At 42.5% G+C, this 18,751-nt stretch overlaps 1 protein-coding gene across 1 annotated transcript in view; it reads right to left on the reverse strand.

The window, feature by feature from the left end:
- REEP5 (receptor accessory protein 5) overlaps positions 1-17,865 on the reverse strand; it is a 44,061-nt gene extending 26,196 nt beyond the window's left edge. Inside the window, exons 1-2 of the mRNA XM_034960339.3 lie at positions 17,596-17,865; positions 16,716-16,809 (exon numbers count right to left, since the gene is read on the reverse strand). Coding sequence (XP_034816230.1) covers positions 16,716-16,809; positions 17,596-17,713 — 212 coding nt within the window. The 5' untranslated portion in view covers positions 17,714-17,865. The remainder of the gene's footprint in view (positions 1-16,715; positions 16,810-17,595) is intronic.
- Between the last annotated feature and the right edge of the window lie 886 nt (positions 17,866-18,751).

Here is an 18,751-nt window from a genome sequence, read left to right on the forward strand (position 1 = left end):
TGAAAGATTTTCAAATACACTTTCATAACCTGTCCTCTGATACCACTGAGAAACTTAGGCACATGTAGGCACTGTGTCACTAGATGCAAGAGTACAGCTTAAAGACTGGAAGCAATGTGGATATCGGGACAAGCCATTATAACCACTTGTTTCTAGTCTCCTGGTCACCAGAGAAAGCAGCACCAGCTGTTACTGCCCTGGATCTCCACCCTGCCAAAGCCTCCCCACAAGTCCTAGAATATACCACTAATGACTGGGAGCTAGAGCAATTTCCACTCCCAAGCTGGGTCCTGCCACCAGGGATATATCAGGAAGAATTCTCTCATGATAACCAGGTTCTTATGTACTTTTAATGATTGAGATATATCATGGGTGAATAAGAATTTCCCATAAAGCAACATTTGGAACATAGGTTAGGTACTGCCCAAAATCCACAGCATATTTTATAGTAAATGGGTGAAAACAAACCTCATGGTGTCTATTTAGTTCAGAATGTCTTTATCTGATCCACAGGCTATGGACTTTCCTCCTCTCCTCAGTTAATAACAGGACTTTCCCAACCCTAGCTATTGCTTAAACAAAATTCATTCTGCAAATGGATGGAAATACATTTAAAATAATTTTCTAAATCACAGAAATTTCCTTCAGTCCTAGGAATCTCATTATTCTAAACCTGAAGCTCCACAATTTCTTATCCTAACAGATCTAGATATTTATCATAACTGAGCTGGACTGAAACAGTAAAATAAAAGAACTCTGAATCTTGTTTAGCCTATGAAACAGGTTAACTACTGAAAATACATTGACAGGGAGCTAAGCTATGAGGATGCAAAGGCATAAGATACAATGGACTATGGGGACTTTGGGGAAAGGGCTGGGGGGAGTGAGGGATAAAAGACTACACATTGGGTACAGTGTACCCTGCTCAGTTGATGGGTGCACCGAAATCTCAGAAATTGCCACTAAAAACTTATCCATGTAACCAAACGCCACCTGTTACCCAAAAACCTATTGAAATAAAAAATTTTCAAAAAGCAAATACATTGGCTACTCCATAACATCAGCTCCCCAAAGAGACAGTCAGGCTGCTAAATCATGCTCAGTCACTCACTAAGAAAGCCCTTGTACAGTTAATGAGAAGCAGCTATGTGTGTGAGTTTTAGAAAATAACCAAAAGGGGAAAAATTATAGCTCAATGAGATGATTACTGATGAGGAAGACAGAGAGAGGAACAAGTAATAAGGTGAATGTTGCTTTGAACTTCAAGACTAGGCAAAATTTTTATTTTTTTTGAGACAGGGTCTCTGCACAGGCTGGAGTGCAGTTGCACAATAATAGCTCACTGCAACCTCAAACTTCTGGGCTCATGTAATTCCCTTCACTTCAGCCTCCCAAGTAGCTGGGACTACAGGTACACACCACCACACCTAGCTACTTGCTAAATTTTTAGTAGAGACAAGGTCTCACTGTGTTGCCCAGGCTGGTATCGAACTCCTGGCCTCAAGCAATCCTCCTGCCTTGGCCTCCCAAAGTGCAGTCTGGCGGCTCCCACACCCAGCCCCAAATATTTCAAAGTACAAGAATCATATAAAATGAATTTAAGAGAGCTGATTATTAAAAAATGGCTTGTAATGTATGCACAAAGTCTGTATTTTTTTAGCTTCCTTCAGATAGAAGCTGGCGAATGTAATAGAAGGCCAAAGGAAAAGTGTAGACAAGCATGTTAACCAAAGAACACAGTATATCCTTTATGTGTAAGATTTCTTCTCCCGCTGTGTTTCATTTGGTATAGTATGGCTTATCCATATTTAATTGGATTTATTTAATTATTAGTATAATAAAAATTTGTTTCCTGTACATTCATTCTGGGCAGAGGAGATACGTAATTACATTTCACTTAAGGTCTTAGTTTTGTGAACGCAATAGCTCACAACTATGTACTTTCAAAAGAAGCAACTCTCAGGACACAACTGGGAATTAAACAGTCTTTTCTAGAATATGACGTAAAAACCTCAAAATGTGATGGGACTGTCATTATTAATCCAGTGGCTTTTAAATTCTTTTGGCCACAACCCTCGGTAAGCATACATTTTACATCATGATCCAGTAAACAGACATCTTCACATAAAAATATAAACTTAAATAGATATTTCCTGAAACCATTCTGATATTTTAAATTCCATTCTATTTCATTATTTTTTAAATGTTAGTCAAGTTCCACAGATTGAAAAACAGGAAGCCTAACAGTTCAGCTCTTCTAGGAAAAAAAAATTTTTTTTTAATTCATATCTACAATATGAATTCTAAAGTCCCCATGTTAATATACTAGAACACTATATAGTAACATTGAAAAGTAGAAATAAAAGAACTCCAAATTGAATACATACACTGATCACAACTTTGCAGAAAACCAAGGCATATGAAAGAAGCCAGGAAAAGGCCAATGAGTCTATTAAGCTAAAGAGATTTTTTAATAGATCTTCTCATATTATTGAAGCATTTAATTGTTTTAATTTAAAATAGCACAATGTTCAATTTAAAAAATGTCTTTATGTGTCATAACAATCACAAACTACCCAAAACAAGAAAAAAGGGAAGAGATGGTCTAGCTCACTCAGGAACGTGAGGTTCAAAAAGGTGAAGTGCCCCATGTAGTCATGGTGAGAGAAGAAAAAAGCTTAAAACTGAGGTTTTTGGCCAGGCACAATGGCTCACACCTGTAGTCCCAGCACTTTGGGAGGCCGAGGTGGGCAGATCACCTGAGGTCAGAAGTTCAAGACCAGCCTGGCCAACATGGTGAAACCCCACCTCTACTAAAAATACAAAAATTAGCCGGGCATGGTGGCACATGCCTGTAATCCCAGCTGCTTGGGAGGCTGAGGCAGGAGACTCACTTGAACCTGGGAGGCGGGGGTTGCAGTGAGCCGAGATTCCACCACTGCACTCCAGCCTGGGTGACAGAGCAAGACTCGGTCTCAAAAAAAAAAAAAGCAAAAAAAAAAAACAAACTTGAGGTTTTCTGAATGCTATTTACTTATATATCTTCTTTTTAAAAAGATTGATTGATTGATTGATTGATTGAGACAGGGTCTTGCTCTGTCACCCAGGCTGGAGTGCAGTGGCATGATCACAGCTCACTGCGGCCTCAACCTCCTGGACTCAAGTGATCCTCCCACCTCAGCCTCTCCAGTAGCTGGGACTACAGATTCACATCATCATGCTTGGCTACCTTCTGTACTTTTTTATAAAGACGGGGTTTTGCCTTGTTCCCCAGGCTGGTCTCAAACTCATGGGGCTCAAGTGATCCTCCTGCCTCAGCCTCCCAAAATACTAGGATTACAGGCATGAGCCACCATGCCCAGGCTACTTATATACCTTCTGATTAGACTTCCTTGTCCAAATTCAGTAGATAAAAGTGATTCTCCAACAAAACACTCTCTGCCTTGTACAAATATGACTCATATTCCAACTTGGTGTATCAGAATAAAGAGGTAGCAATTTAGGCAACATAGAGGATTCATGAAACCATAAGATATGCTCTATGCTCTTAGGTCCCTTGCAGTCTAGCCAAAATGGCCAAGCCATAGAATGGAGGGGTAGAAACCTATTATTTAATTTAACCTTCATAATAGCCATGTAGGATAGGTATTGTTCCTGTATTTGAGCAGAAGAAGCCGAGGCTTAGTGTAGAGAAATAACATGTGCAGGGCACCCAGCTACAAGTAGCAAGGATTGGTCTTACACTTAAAATTAACTCCAAAGCCTGTGCTTTGTTCACTATCCTATGCTGTTTTACTAATTAAGAAAACAATTCAGTGGCAAGCTGGATAGCACTCAGCAAAATGTCCGGTACAAAGTAGGCATTTAATATTTATTGAATTAATATACATACAATAGGAGGTCACAATCTTACTTTTGGAGGGGACCCCAGAGAAAGGTTAAACTGGCCACAGAGCAGAAAAATAGGAGGCAGGGTCATAGTCTCAGTGTCCAGATCCCTGGAGGTCCATTCTACCCTCCACTCTACTCACCTGGATTTGCAGGGGGGAACTATCAGAAGTGAACAGGATAGTGTTCTGAGTTGGTGTCCTAGTCCACTGGTCCTCAAACTTAGATGATCATCCACATCCATCTACAGAACTTATTAAAAATATACACGCCTGGGTCCTTCTTCAGACCTAGTGATTCAGCTGCTCTTACAAGGCTGTGCAGGTGATCATAATGCAGAACTGTGTTTGGAAACCACCTCAAAGTTCCAGTCTTCACAGCACCTGCCCTACGTGTTCTAAGAAAGGAAATCCAAATGGCCAGTTTGGGTATAATCAGCTGTAGCCAGAGGGCAGGCTACCCCTTTCCAGTAATGAGTGAGAGGCCAAAAGAGAAGAAAAGTTGGACGTAGAAGGCAAACTGAATAATGTCTCTACTAAAATTAGAATAAGTCAACTCTAATATGATCTAGAACCCTCACCTGAATATTCTGAAATTTGTAAAAGGATTCAAGATAACAACACTGAAATAAAACTGTTCACTAAGATTTCAAGAACTGCATCTAAAAGCCCTGTATCTGTCTAGCTGGAACTTCAGCCTGCACAGCTAACCCCTAGAGGAGTTCTGGAATGACCCCATGGCAACAGGCAACAATTCCTACCACTCTCTCCACAGGCCTGGTCCACTCTTTTACAGGCTCCTCTGTCTCTAGTACCGCCTCATCCTCTGGCAGTCACACTGATCCTGGGCTCAGAACTAACACACCCACATACAGCTTCTGTGGACAGACACCACAGTCTTACTGCTCTCTGCACACCTTACTGTCATATTCTCACCACTGTTCTAAAGCCTGGCCGCCTAGGCTCAGTGCTGTGGCTTCCTTATTCTCTCTCCTGAGCCACCTACCATGTTCTGGGGCAGCATTTTGCTTCCCCAAAGCAGATATCAAGAGAAGCCAGGGCTGGGTGAGCAGCAGAGGCACGACTACAAGGCAGAGGATAGTTGGCAAAACTGTGGGAGCAGCTGGCAGCTCTAAAATTAATCGAGCAGAATTAGGAATCACCATGTGTGGAGTTGGAAGACATCTCAGAGATGAACTAGTTCAAATTCTACATTTTATATAGACAAAATGAAATTTAAAGAGAAACGAGTTATATTAAAATGAATTTTAATTTATTAAACTAGAAGGTTACAGAGCATGTGTATGTAAAGGGCAGTAGACTGTTTACATTTTGGCACATCCATACAATGAAATATTCTGAAGCCTTTAAAAAGGGTATTGACAGGGAAAGATGTCCAAGATACAGTGTTGAGTGTAAAAAGTGAATTCTAATTTTTTGTTTAAAAAAAGATGTGTTTTTATATGTTTACAGACCAAGAATGATATCCAGAAAGATATGCAATACATTTCAAATTGTATAAAGTTAATCCTGAATAACAGAATTTTACTTAAGGTCTTTCCAATGAGTATGTACTAAAATTGATTTAAAAAAGAAGGGGGCGGGGGAGATTTCCATTTGGAAAAGAATGAGCATCAGAGACTTTCTTTGTTTTTTTTTTTTTTTTTTTTTTTGATGGAGTCTTGCTCTTGTGGCCCAGGCTGGAGTGCAGTGGCACAATCTCGGCTCACTGCAACCTCTGCCTCCCCAGTTCAAGCAATTCTCCTGCCTCAGCCTCCTGAGTAGCTGGGATTACAGGCACCTGCCACCACGCCCCGCTAGTTTTTTTGTATTTTTAGTAGAGACAGGGTTTCACCATGTTGGCCAGGTTGGTCTCAAACTCCTGACCTCAGGTGATCTACCCACCTTGGCCTCCCAATGTGCTAAGATTACAAGCATAAGCCCCCGTGCCTGGCTGAGCATCAGACTTTCTATAATGATTTTCTCCTATGAGACTAGTTTTCTCTATGAGGCTTTGTTAAAAATAAACACTAAAGTGAACATCAGCTATATTCATTTAATTTCTCTTTGAGAAAACAGCTAATAATTTTTTTTTTAAGACAGAGTCTCACTCTGTTGCCCAGGCTGGAGTGCAGTGGCGCGATCTCGGCTTACTGCAAGCTCTGCCTCCCAGGTTCATGCCATTCTCCTGCCTCAACCTCCCAAGTAGCTGGGACTACAGGCGCCCACGACAGCGCCCACGACCACGCCAGCTAATTTTTTGTATTTTTTAGTAGAGACGGGGTTTCACCTTGTTAGCCAGGATTGTCTCGATCTCCTGACCTCGTGATCCGCCCACCTCGGCCTCCCAAAGTGCTGGGATTACAGGCGTGAGCCACCATGTCCAGCCCAGCTAATGATTTTTTTTTTTTTTACAAATTTCTCTAACAATGGTCAGATATAATCTGTTTTGTTTTAGAGCATTAAAAGGCCTTCAACACACACACCCACAAAGAGACACACAAAGAGAAAAGAGAGCCACACAGCCCATCACATGAAATTGACTCATTTTAACTTTCTACTTAAATAATACAAACTATCATAAGTTACTGATTACACTGAACTATGGAATGGCCAGGGCTTTCCCTTCATTTCTTCTCAGTGCTTTTCTGGCTTTGCAGCATTTCACCACCCTTAGTTTGTAGCTCTGTATTCTAGCTCTACTACTTACTAGATATATGACCCTGGGCAAGTTATCCAATCTCTCTGAGCCTTAGTTTGTTCACCTATCTAGTATGGATAAGCCTCATTGTGTTGTTGTGAAGACTAAAGTAGTTAATATATGTAAAGCACTAACAAAGTCTCAGTAAATACTCCCTTAACAGGTATTAATTATAGTACAGTAATAACATTATTATAGGCAGATAAGAGATTAAGAAGAAAAGAGAGAGATAAGAAGACTCTAGTTTGTTTAAGTAGCTGTCAGAGGGTTTATATTGCTAATAAGGCTAAAAGGAGATTAGAGTTACCCATCAATTTTAATTATACCCTACTCCAAATCCCATATGCTACAGGTAGTAAGAAGTTAGCTGAAATCCCCAAATTCATGTTTGCAGGTAGTGGGAAGAAATTTGAACATTGCTGAAAACATTTTTCAGGCCCACTCTGCAATGGTAGAATGGCAGAAATTCTTTACATTGGCATTGGACTGGTACATATATGAACACAACTCACTGGCCATCCCTCATCCAGTACACTGGGCCCCAGTAACTGGTACCAGTTCACTCCACCCTTGCTGGCCCATCTACTTGTTCACACCTTGGCTGCTATTTTCTGAAAGCAAAGGCAAGAACCAAGGATGGCCAAAGAATAGCATTAACATGTGAAGAAAACAAGGTTGAGCAGAGATGATTCTGGGCTGGAATCTCCTTGCCAAATTAAGTGTCATCTTTTAGAAAACCTAAGATATTCCCTGACCCATGACACAAGTAAGCTGTACATTCTCTAAGGACTTTAGGTGACAATGATGTGTCAATGTATGTTCACCAATTATAAAAAACAGCACCCTGACCAGGCACGATGGCTCACGCCTGTAATCGCAGCATTTTGGGAGGCCAAGGAGGGTGGATCACTTGAGGTCAGGAGTTCAAGGCCAGACTGGCCAACATGGTGAAACCCCGTCTCTACTAAAAATACAAAAGTTAGCCAGGCATAATGGTATGCACCTGTAGTCCCAGCTACTCGGGAGGGTGAAGCAGGAGAATTACTTGAACCCGGGAGGTGGAGTTGCAGTGAGCTGAGATCGTGCCACTGCACTCCAGCCTGGGCGACAGAGCAAGACTCCATCTCAAAAAAAAACAAAGACAAAAACATACCCCTCTTGTAGGTGATGCTGATGGTAGAGGAGGCTGTGTATGTGTAGGCGTACTGGGTACATGGGAAATCTTTGTATCTTCTGCTCAATTTCACTGTGAACCTAAAATTGCTCTAAAAAATAAAATCCATTTAAAAACAAAAAAGAGAAAAAAAAACTTCACTTACCACCTAGGCATTCTATAATACCAGATTTTTAAAACTATTTTATTACCATCATGCCATTTTGGTTGTTTTGATCTGGAGAGAGTATCTGTCCCCATAAATCTAGATATCATATATATGCTAATAACTTCCAAATTTATATCTGCAGCTCAATCTCTCCATTGTACACTGCCTGGCAGTTAACTATTCACTGCTGAATGATGGTCACCAGCATGATCAGATTGTCATGGTAACACTGCTGCTTCAAAAATCCTATGACAGCAACCGGTCACTATCATTGCTCAAGGAAATAGCAGACACTGTTCCTTGCCTATCAATTAGCCAGTCCTTCCTACTCACCCACAGAGCCCTGATTTTATATACATGTACCTGGCAAATCTGTCTTGACTCAGGGAAGCTAGGCTCCTGCCCCAGGCCTAGGGGATAAATCAAAGTTAGTACAAATCCACCATGGTAATCCCATTGCTTTTTGCTAGATACTGACTTTCTTAGCCCCCTTGGAGTTAAGGGTATCCATGTGACACAGTTCTGACCAATGAAACACAAAAGGAAATATGGTAGAAGGCTTTGGGACAAAATTTTCCTCTGCTGATAAAATATGAGAGGCGCACAAATAAAAGGTCTTCCAGCTTCCTGCTCTTGAAAGCCTTAGCGCTATATGGCAACAATCTTGTTATATATTAAGGAAACAGGCGTGGGCGAGGAAGATTATACTCCAAAGTCGCTGGGAAAGAGCATGGATTTCTGCTGTAGCGCCTTGAAATTTCAACCTCCAGACTTCTTACGTGAGGTAATTCAAGGTCATTATTCTTTAGGCCACTGTAAATGGCTGCAGCTCACTGAACTGACATAAAAGGTGTGCATCATCACCAAAAGCTTTCTAAGCTAAGCTTAAGTTAGTTATCTCGGTATTGGTCAAAATGTGCTCTTCTTCTTTTGCTGAGGTTTCATCTATCAATCAATATTTCAAAACACTTACAGCTAATGCTTACTTGGAGGGAGACAGGAAAGAGACAACCTTCCATACTATTTTTCAAATTATTTCAGACACAATAAATCCATCTGGAAAAACATCCACTTTTACAAGTTCTTAATTCAGATCTATTTTGTTCTTACTATGCAAAATAGATCAAATGCTTTTTTATATGTGAACTGTACAACCTTTTTATATTTCTGTTTTGAGTTCTTGCTTTTAGGACCAAGTTCACATTTCTTATGCATAACATAAGATTTAATATTAAAAAATTGTTAGTCCAAATTATACTCAATGCTTAGGAACAAATACACCATTGTACCAGTACAGAAGAAAACCACTAGCCATATCACAGATTTTTAACTTGGAAGAACAAAACTTTACTGTGTTTTATTCTTTGAATAATGATGTCTTAAGCTGATTTAAGTACAGGAAAAAAATAATAAGACAAGGAACAAAAAATGAAAGTGAAAAAATAAATGAAAGAAAATACTCTTAGGAAGGTTTTTCCTTAAATCAATGAAAAGCTTAATGACACAAAGTTAAAGAACTATGACTATGATTAAGTCAATTTTCCTCTTTATATGTTAATGAAACTAACTCCCCTTAATTGAGCACTTACAGAATGCCTGATTTGTCCTAAACGTTTGACATGTATTATCCCAACTCCCCCCAACCCTATCCCCACCTTTTACATATGAGAAAACTGAATTTTATAAAAGTTAAGCTCTTTGCTCAAGAGGTAATAATCAGCTCCATATACACATGCTTTTGGCTACTCACACCTAAGACACATAGGTACATACTATGTGTTCTGTGCATGGTTCATAAGTAACTCAGTTGCTACAATTCAAACTAGCCAAATGACATAAAATTAAGTAATAGTATGTCTTCACAGCATTGGCTTTATTATTCAAACCAGTTGTACCAATATCAACTATTTACCAGAGACTGACAGTGTGAAAAAAAAAGCAGTTCATTAAAATATATCTATATATCCATTTATACCCATATAAATTTATACCCATTTATACCCATATCTCCCACTTCAGCTTCTGGAGTAGCTGGGACTACAGGCGTGTACTAATTTTTTGTATTTTTTGTAGAGATGGGGTTTTGCCATGTTGTCCAGGCTGGTCTCAAACTCAAGCAATCCACCCATCTCAGCCTCCCTGCCTGTCCCCCCAAAAAAAACTGTTTGAATGATTGATGGTAAAAAAGATTAATGCCAGGAGCAATAAAAGAGCAGATGCAAATCCCACTGGGACAACCCTTTGTCAATAAAACCAGTGGTTCTATAAGTATCTGTGTCAGATTGGTATCATAAAGTTTAACTTAATCTCAAGTACCCTCACAACTTAGATGGGGAACAACCTAAGCTGCCTTTTCCTAGGTAAAGGAGGGCCACCTTAGATGCGGACTGCAGTCTAGACAAGTAAGTGATCCCTTAACTAGATCACTTGGTCTATCAGAGGCTGCAGGATATATATAGTAGCCACATGACTCAGAGTGACTGATAAGCTCCACTCCCTGGAATCAGGAAAGTGTGCAAGTGACAGAATGAAGTCAGGGTACGTTTCTATAGCCCCCACTTATATTTCAGCTGCTACAAAAAGTAATTTCATTCACAATTTTGAAATTGTTTTAAAACTTCTGCCATATTAATTCATATTTCCCCAAAATTAATTGTTAATGTTATGAATCACCACTAAATACCTTAACATGTTATATTTGTATTTATACTTGTTTTAAATGCCATGTGAAAAAATTAAGTTGAAAACTGAGTCCTCATTCAAAGTCAGTCCTGAAAAAGAGAAGTCCAGGTCAGAAGGAGATGAGGGAGGCTATGACAGAAAGAAGGACAAATAGACTAAATCTCCAGGGCCTTCATAAAGAGAAAAAAAAAAGCTCATAAGGAACATTCCAGAATAGAGTATTAGAAATGAGATCCTCCTCCACAACTGCTTTAGAGCCCAGAAACTCTGATCATGAATAAATAATTTAAATCATTCATCTTATTTCCTTTTTAAAACTTTACTTTCTTTATGACACAGGCAAGCGGGCGAACCTTAACTGAAACGCTGGCTGTCATTATTTTACAAAATAGTCACAAGTTGTTATAAGGATATTTTTATTACTTTTTCATTTCTCCACAACACTTTCATCTTAAAAGAGTCCAGCACTCTTAGCAGTAATGTTAAGTGAAACAAGGACAGTAAAAAAGTTGAGGAAGGTTAAATGTTTAAATGCTTAAGATTTCAGATTTAAATTAAGTAAATTAAAGATTTAAATGTTTAAGCAAATTGCTTAAGTCACAGTTTGCAGAATGCCTGTTATATTTTTTATCCAAGTGCACATCGGCCAGAAGGCCACATTGGCTTGTGCTTCATACTACCCCAGAAGGCAAAGCGCAGGCATGCATTGCTCTGCTCTTCAACACTTTAACAAAGCACATATAGATCCAGAGAGAAAAGCTAGTGTAATGGGAACATAGGCAGCTCAGTAGAAAATACATCTGCTCTGAAGTTCTCATGAGTAAAAAAGAACAAAACATAATTACAAGTTTTCAAAAAAAAAAAAAACCCACAAGAAAACAAATACACCCCCTACTAATGAGTCCAAGAAGAGAACTACAAATACACATCCTCCAGTACTGTTAAGGAAACAGCTCTGCTTCCAGTGACTAGCTGCAAAACAGAAAGTGTCTGTTCACAACTGTCATTCACACCACGGTGACTTTCTCAAAGTCTCCTCTGGGTAATAAACCTCTTTAGGAGTCTGTCAATGCACACCTTAAGCAAGTAGACTGCAACTCTTTTTAACTTGTGTTCCCCAGAATGTGTCCTCCCTTTGTGTGCTGAGCATCATTTAGCTAAGAGGATGCTGTTGCTTTTACTTGTGGTTAACTGTGTTACAACTCTTGTAGATATTTTCATTTTTTTTTTTTTCAAATTAACCTTCTTGCCATCCCTTTCTGATCTGACCTCGATAGGGGTCATCCCCAAACATCTCCCCTTGAGATACTTGTCTCTTGAAACAGAACTAAAGGCAACGCTGCATCCCCTTAGGAAATCCAGTTCAGTGTGCCATTTTCAGGTGGCCTTGTGCTAGTAAAACAGAGCAAGCCTCTGCTGTCATAAGTCAAAGCTACATAACAGATAAGAAAAGTTGTTAGTAACATATTCTAACTAATGTCTACAAAACACAGTCAATGCCTATGTGTGCAGATATATGATTTGGGATGGCAGTACCTTATTTGAGAGGAAAAATACACTGCACAAAGGTAATGTATTGACAGGGCCAACTGTTTTTTTGAAAGGCCTACATTTTTTAATTTTCATCTCTACATAAGGTGATGTTGTGTTTGTGGGACATTCAAAGAGCCACAAGGGAGGTAGCATAACGTAATCATTAAAAGCATGAAATTTGGAGCCAGATTCTTTGGATTTAAATACCAGTTTCATCACCTGCTAGTTGTGAGACCTTGGTCAAGTTATTCAAATTCTCTTTCTGTGTTTCCTCATCTGTAAAAATGGGAATAATCATAGCACTTACATAATAGGGTTGTTCTGAGGATTAAATGAGCTATATTTGCAAAGCACTTAGACAGAGATATGTACGTATCTGTTAAATAAAATGCTACACAGATTTCAGGAGCCATACAAAGAGCTAAATGCAATATAACTCTTTACACCAGCAGCAAAAGTTTAAAATGGGCTTGTGAGGACACACAGAAACTAAAATGACACATTACTGAACTGGGTATGAGATTTCAAAAGTGTTGTTAAAGATTAAATATATAGTGCTGGACTCTCGTCTTGAACTCCTGGCCTCAAGCAATCCCTCTGCCTCAGCACCCCAAAGTGCTGAGATTACAGATGTGGGCCATCATGCCCAGCCCCCTAAACATATTTAATCTTTCTAACATTGGCACTAAAATATGCCTAAATGTGCTTTACATTCTTGTGTAGTTCCAGACCAAGCCTGGCCTCTGTGTGACCTTGGGAAACACACTCCACCTTTCTCTGTCCCTGAATTGTCATTTTAAAACTAAAGGAACTGGACTACCTGTTTGATCTTTAAGGCCCAACTCTGATAGTCCCAGGAAGGTGGCAGCCCGAGTCTTAAGGAAAATATGAAATAAAAAGAGGAAAAGTAATAGACATTTTTATAGAATTTTAAACAAAAAAGTTACTGGGTAGGACAGAAAGCAAACCTTCCCCTTTCCTTAAATAGAAGATAAAGTCTGAGTTTGCCTCACAATTCCATTTGTACAAAGGAGCAAGTACAGGACTAGGGCCCTGGCTCACTAGCGCCCACCCTGGAGGGACTGCACCAGGAGGACTTACTCACATATGAGGGTGCAGCACAGCATACACCCTCCAGAGGACTCTTATTTGTGCAATCCCATTAGAAGCAGGGCTGCACCAGACATTAAAGGCCATATATTGTATGATTCCGTCTACATGAAATGCTCAGAATAGGCAAACTCATAGAAACAGAATGCAGATTAGTGGTTTCCAGGGGCTGGGTAGGAGGAATAGGGAGTGATTGGTGATGGTTTCCCTTTGGGGTGATAAAAATGTTTTGGAATTAGACAGTGGTGATGGTTACACAACTCTGAACATACTAGCCACTGAACTGCATACTTTAAAAGTGTACAATTTATAAGTATCTAAATTATATCTTAGCAATGGGGGGAGGTCTATCTTTATAATAAACATTTCCAGTAGTCTGCCTCCTGTTATCAGTAAAAGAGGGAAGTAAGGAGATTAAGGTAATTATGTCAACAGTTCTTGATGAAAGGAAGGCTGGAATTAGATTCCGAATTGCCTATATAAGACGGCCAAAAATTCTAGAAACTAGAAGTCAGAGATGAAAGACCCCGTTCTCAAAGAGCTCAAAGGGAAATTATGCACACGGAAAGAACCAGTAGGAAGAGGGGTATACAATAAGGTACTGGTTGCTCCCCAGTGAGCACTGGGCAAGTCTTCAACCATCTACATGCTCCGACGTGCAGCAGACCCTGACCAGGAGCCAGGTGCACCTGAGCTTCACTCACAGACTTCCAAAGGGAGTCCAAAGGGAGAAAAGCTAGGAAGCCAAGTGAGCTTTTCCCAATTTCATCTTTGCATCCTGCAGTCTCTTGACCCAATACTGACACTACTCCCCTTCCTGTGATGGCCCAAGGAGAGGAAACAGCAAGAGAAAAGCTGAAAGGTAAGAAAGGAAGGAAATAAATTACTGGCAATAGTTTGGCAAGATCGCGAACTCCTTACAGAGGTCACAGCAGCCAAAGTGACCTTAAAATATAAATCGTAGCATGTCACCCCCTATTTAAAACCCATCCAAGGCAATCAAAAAATGCGAACTCCCTACCACCATCTGGAATGAAATGCACACTTCCACCACTGACCCTACCTGCTGGCACCTGCACCTCTCTGGTGCCTCCCCCACCACTCTTTGCTCACACAGAGCTAAGCTGTGTGCTGCCTCAGGGCCTGACACACTCTTCTCCCTCTCCCTGGCTCTGCTCTTGGCTGGCCCCTTCTCATTCCTCAGGTCTTCTCTACCAGAACTGTTTATTTACTTTAGAGGGCTTACCACACGGTCACTACTTTGCCTATTTCTTGCCTGGGTAGACTGCTCATTCAACAAGGACAGAGAGTATGACTACCTTATTTCTTGCCATATCTAAAGTGCTACCACAGTGCCACACATGTGACTGGCATTTGATTTTTGCTAAATAGATGAATATTTTAAAAAATAACTCTGGCTAGGGAGCATAAGAGTTACAAGAGGTATGGAGAGTAGTTAAAATGAAGGTGACTGCTATGGTCTGAATGTTGTGTTCCCCCAACATCCATATGTTGGGACCTAATACCCAATGTATTAGTATTAAATAGTGGTGCCTTTAGGAGGCAATTAAGACATGAGGGCTTGGCCAGGTGTGGTAGCTCACGCCTGTAATCCCAGTACTTTGGGAGGCTGAGACAGGTGGATCACCTGAGGTCAGGAGTTCAAGATCAGCCCGGCTAACATGGCAAAACTGCATCTCTACTAAAAATACTAAAATTACCCAGGCATGGTAGCACATGCCTGTAATCCCAGCTACTAGGGAGGCTGAGGCAGGAGAATTGCTTGAATTTGGCGGGGTGTGGGCGGCCGGGGATGGGGGTTGCAGTGAACTGAGATTACGACACTGCACTCCAGCCTGGGCAATATAGAGCGAGACTCTGTCTCAAAAGAAAAGAAAAAGGCATGAGAGCTCTGCCCTCATGAATGGTATTAGTGTCCTTATAAAAGAGGCTTGAGGGAGCCAGTTGACCCTTCCACCATGTGAGGAAGCAGTGAGAAGATGCCATCTTTGAAGCAGGGAGCAAGCCCTCACCGGACACCAAATCTGCTGGTGCCTTGGTCCTGGATTTCCCAGCCTCCAGAACTGTGAGCAATACATTTCTATTGTTTATAAATTATCCAGTCTAAGGTATTTTGTTATAGCAGCCCAAGCAGACTAAGACAATGTTCACAGGTCACACTTTAAGCAACATGGATTTTGATGCTACTAAAGACCACCATTTTCAAACACTTTTTCTTTCTTTTGGACAATTATACAATCATATTGGTTACGCAATGAACAGACTTGATTAGACTAATGTAACACCGACCGCCTGAATATTTGCTCACGGGGGTCTGTATGCTTTATTCTGTGCACACAATCCCGTTTTTCCTTGAGTCTCCTCCAAAAAGCAGAGCCCGGGGTAGGCCTCAGGGCTATATGTAGCTAGACTTTCTGGAGTATGACTAAGTGTCTGTACCGGACTAACACAGTAACAACTACTAGGTAACTGCAATTTAATTGCTCAAATCAGAACTAACTTCTAAAACATGTTTCTTCCCTTATAGTCATAGACTAAATTCTAGCCTAACTAGTGACAGATACAAGCTGTAATAATGTGTTATCTGTGTCTTAGCCTCCTAGTTGAAAATTTTTTCTTCCTTTATTTTTATCCCTATGGTTGAAGAAAGTAGCAGAGACCAACTGAATGAAGGTAAAAACCACTGGCTTTCTTGGGAAGAACTGTAGAGCAAAACAAAATTCATTTCTGGAGAGGAATAATTCCTACTTGAACGAATGGAAAAATAAAATCGTAGAATTAAAAAAAATAAACACATTGTAGAATAAAAACAACTTTGGTAATAAATTCAGATCCTAATGGTAAAAATTCATTTTTTAAGTAGCTCAATTATATAAATGACTCACTTATATAACCAAGGAGCTATATCATGGAGCATTTTTAAAGGTTTTTGTTTTTACACTAGGGTAAGCATTTCCCAAGTTTGTCTGTAACATGTGGCTTTTTCAAAATAAAAGAAAAAGACAAAATTCTCCCTACTGTCTCAATTAACATAATTATGAATTAAGGAAGACCTAATTGATAGGGTTTTACTCTCTAGGTGCATAAATATATGGTGAAATACCCATTAAAATAATTACTAGACAAAAGTGCTCAGCTCCCTCTACCTTCTGAGATCCTCCCACCAGTAAAGGCAGGACGACAGAGTGGTAGCGCTTTCCTGTTAGTGTGCCAAAGAGAGGGGACACTGGTCACCAGGATAATCTAATGAAAATACCTCTGGGCTAATCGTCAAGAGATAGGGATTAAGTTAAGGTTCCAAAATGGTGAATACTATCCCCACCCCTTATGTCCAACCCCATCCCTCCCCGCCGAGCTTTCACTTTTCTCCCGGGAAATGCGGATGTGCAGTCTACTGCAGCAGCCCTGCGGGGGGGAATGGAGGAAGGGAAGGGGACGGCTGCAGGGTGTGTCACTTACGAGATGTAGGCTGGGTAGCCAAATCCTATCAGGTTGCAGAGGAGAGAGGCTCCATAACCGAACACCAGGTACAAGGCCACCAGTCCGATGACACCTGGAGACCACAAGGAGAGAAGTGGGTCGGGCAGCATGAGAGCCGTTCACGCGGGACAGCCGCCGCCCACACCGCGAGGCTGGGCCTGTTGTAGGAGTTTTCCTCTCGACTCGATTAAAGGAGCGAGAAAAACAAACCACACGAAAGCTGGGCCTGCGCGTCCGCGGGGCTATGCCTTGAAGTCTGGGGATACCAGGCAGCCCCACCATTGTGCCTCTCCTACCTCCCGCAGGGGGCCCCGGCGCTTTGCGTAGCAACCCCCGGCGCCCGGGACGGTCCGGGGCACCCCCTTCCGCCCTCTCGCAGGGCCTGCTGGGCAGCGCTCCAGCCTGGGAAGCTACGTTCAGCGGGGAGCGTCCCGAGAGGCCCGGACTCCCGCACACGCTGCAGCAGCAGCCCCCGCCCACCCGAGGGGCGCCCTCCCCGGGCGGAGCTCCACGGAGGGTCGGGTAGGACCGGGTACCTCCGTCAACGCGCCCACCGCGCAGGACAGCAGGAATAGGGCGCCGGGCCGCGGGGCAGACACGTCAGCGCTGGCCCTTCCAGCTGCCAGCGCCCGGCGCCGCAGCTGCCCTCCAGCCCCGCGACCCTCAGCCTGGGCAGCCCCGGCGGGGTCCTCCGATGCCCACGCTTCCCGGGAGGCCAGCCTGATCCCTGAGGATGCTGCTTGTCCCGTCTGTCTCCGACTCCACCTTTCCCGAGTCCTCTCCCTGCTTCCTTCCCCAGCAGCTGGGGCAGCGGCGGATCCCGTGGCCCTACCAGCGGCGGCGACCCCCGGCCACCCACCAAGAGCGATGAAGCTCCTGTTCACGCCGGTTTTGGCCTCGAGCTTGGCCAGAAGGTCAGTCATGCAGTTCTTCTCGTGCAGGAACCGGTCGAACCTCTCCCTCATGGCCGCAGACATGGCGGGGACCGTCTCGCCGCCCGGGGCTGTTCCTAGTGCCGGATAGACTGGAGCGGCGACTGCGGCGGGGCAGCGGCAGGCGGGGACCGCGGCGCGTCTACGCGTCCTCCACTCGCCTCCGCTCGCCCCGCCCGGCCGCCGCGCGCCCCTCCTCCCCCGCCCCGCGCCTGGGGGACAGCGCCACACCCTGGCGGGGGCGGGCCTGCAACTCCGCGGACGCTGCGAGGTGGCCTGCCTGTTGACAGTCTTAACCCATTGCGGGGTAAAAAGGATGTGGCGTGGGTCCCCTTCTCAAATCGGACTATTGCAAAAAGCAGGCAGAAAGGAGGCAGGCGTCCTTGTTGCTCCCGCCTGCAATTTAGTGCGATGAGTTTGGCACCTACATTGCTGTGCTAAACCTGCTAAGGCATTTTTGACCTAAAAAAATGAAATGTTTGAGCATCGTGAAAGAACTCTTTGGAAGCAGGCCTGCTTTCTCCCTCTTTGCCTTAACTTGGCAGTTTTTCTCACCTACAGACAATCGTTGCCTTGTAAAGACCCTTGAAGAAATCTAACACATCCTCCCTGGGGTACACCTTTTCCAAGAAAAAACTGCATTAAATCTTTTCATGGTGGGCTTGCGTTGTCTTGGTGTCTGATACCGTGGCAAGTGTCCAAATTCTCTCTGTGGAGCCGATATACTCTGCACTTCGTACACTCAAAATACTCTGAAGAAGACGGAGATTCTAAGGTCCAAGCCTTAGGGCAGGAGCTCGTTTTTGCTTCATTCAGAATGAGTTGGCCATGCTCTTCCTCCACCTAAACCTAGGCTCCTCTTATCTCACCCATATGACTTCCAGACACTCCTAAAATTACTGTTGCTGACTCCTATTCTGCACACTGCTGCAGAATTTTTGTCCGAAGCTCCGTATTATTATCCTAACAGACTAGAGCTCCCATTCCTTAGCAGAGCATTCAATGCCCTGCCCACAACTGGCCCCCAACATTCTGTCTTGGTCCTACACAACCCCTCTGTGCTTTCAAATCTACTTAATTACC

This window comes from Pan paniscus, chromosome 4, assembly GCF_029289425.2.
Source record: "Pan paniscus chromosome 4, NHGRI_mPanPan1-v2.0_pri, whole genome shotgun sequence".
In the NCBI taxonomy this organism is placed as follows: Eukaryota; Metazoa; Chordata; class Mammalia; order Primates; family Hominidae; genus Pan; species Pan paniscus.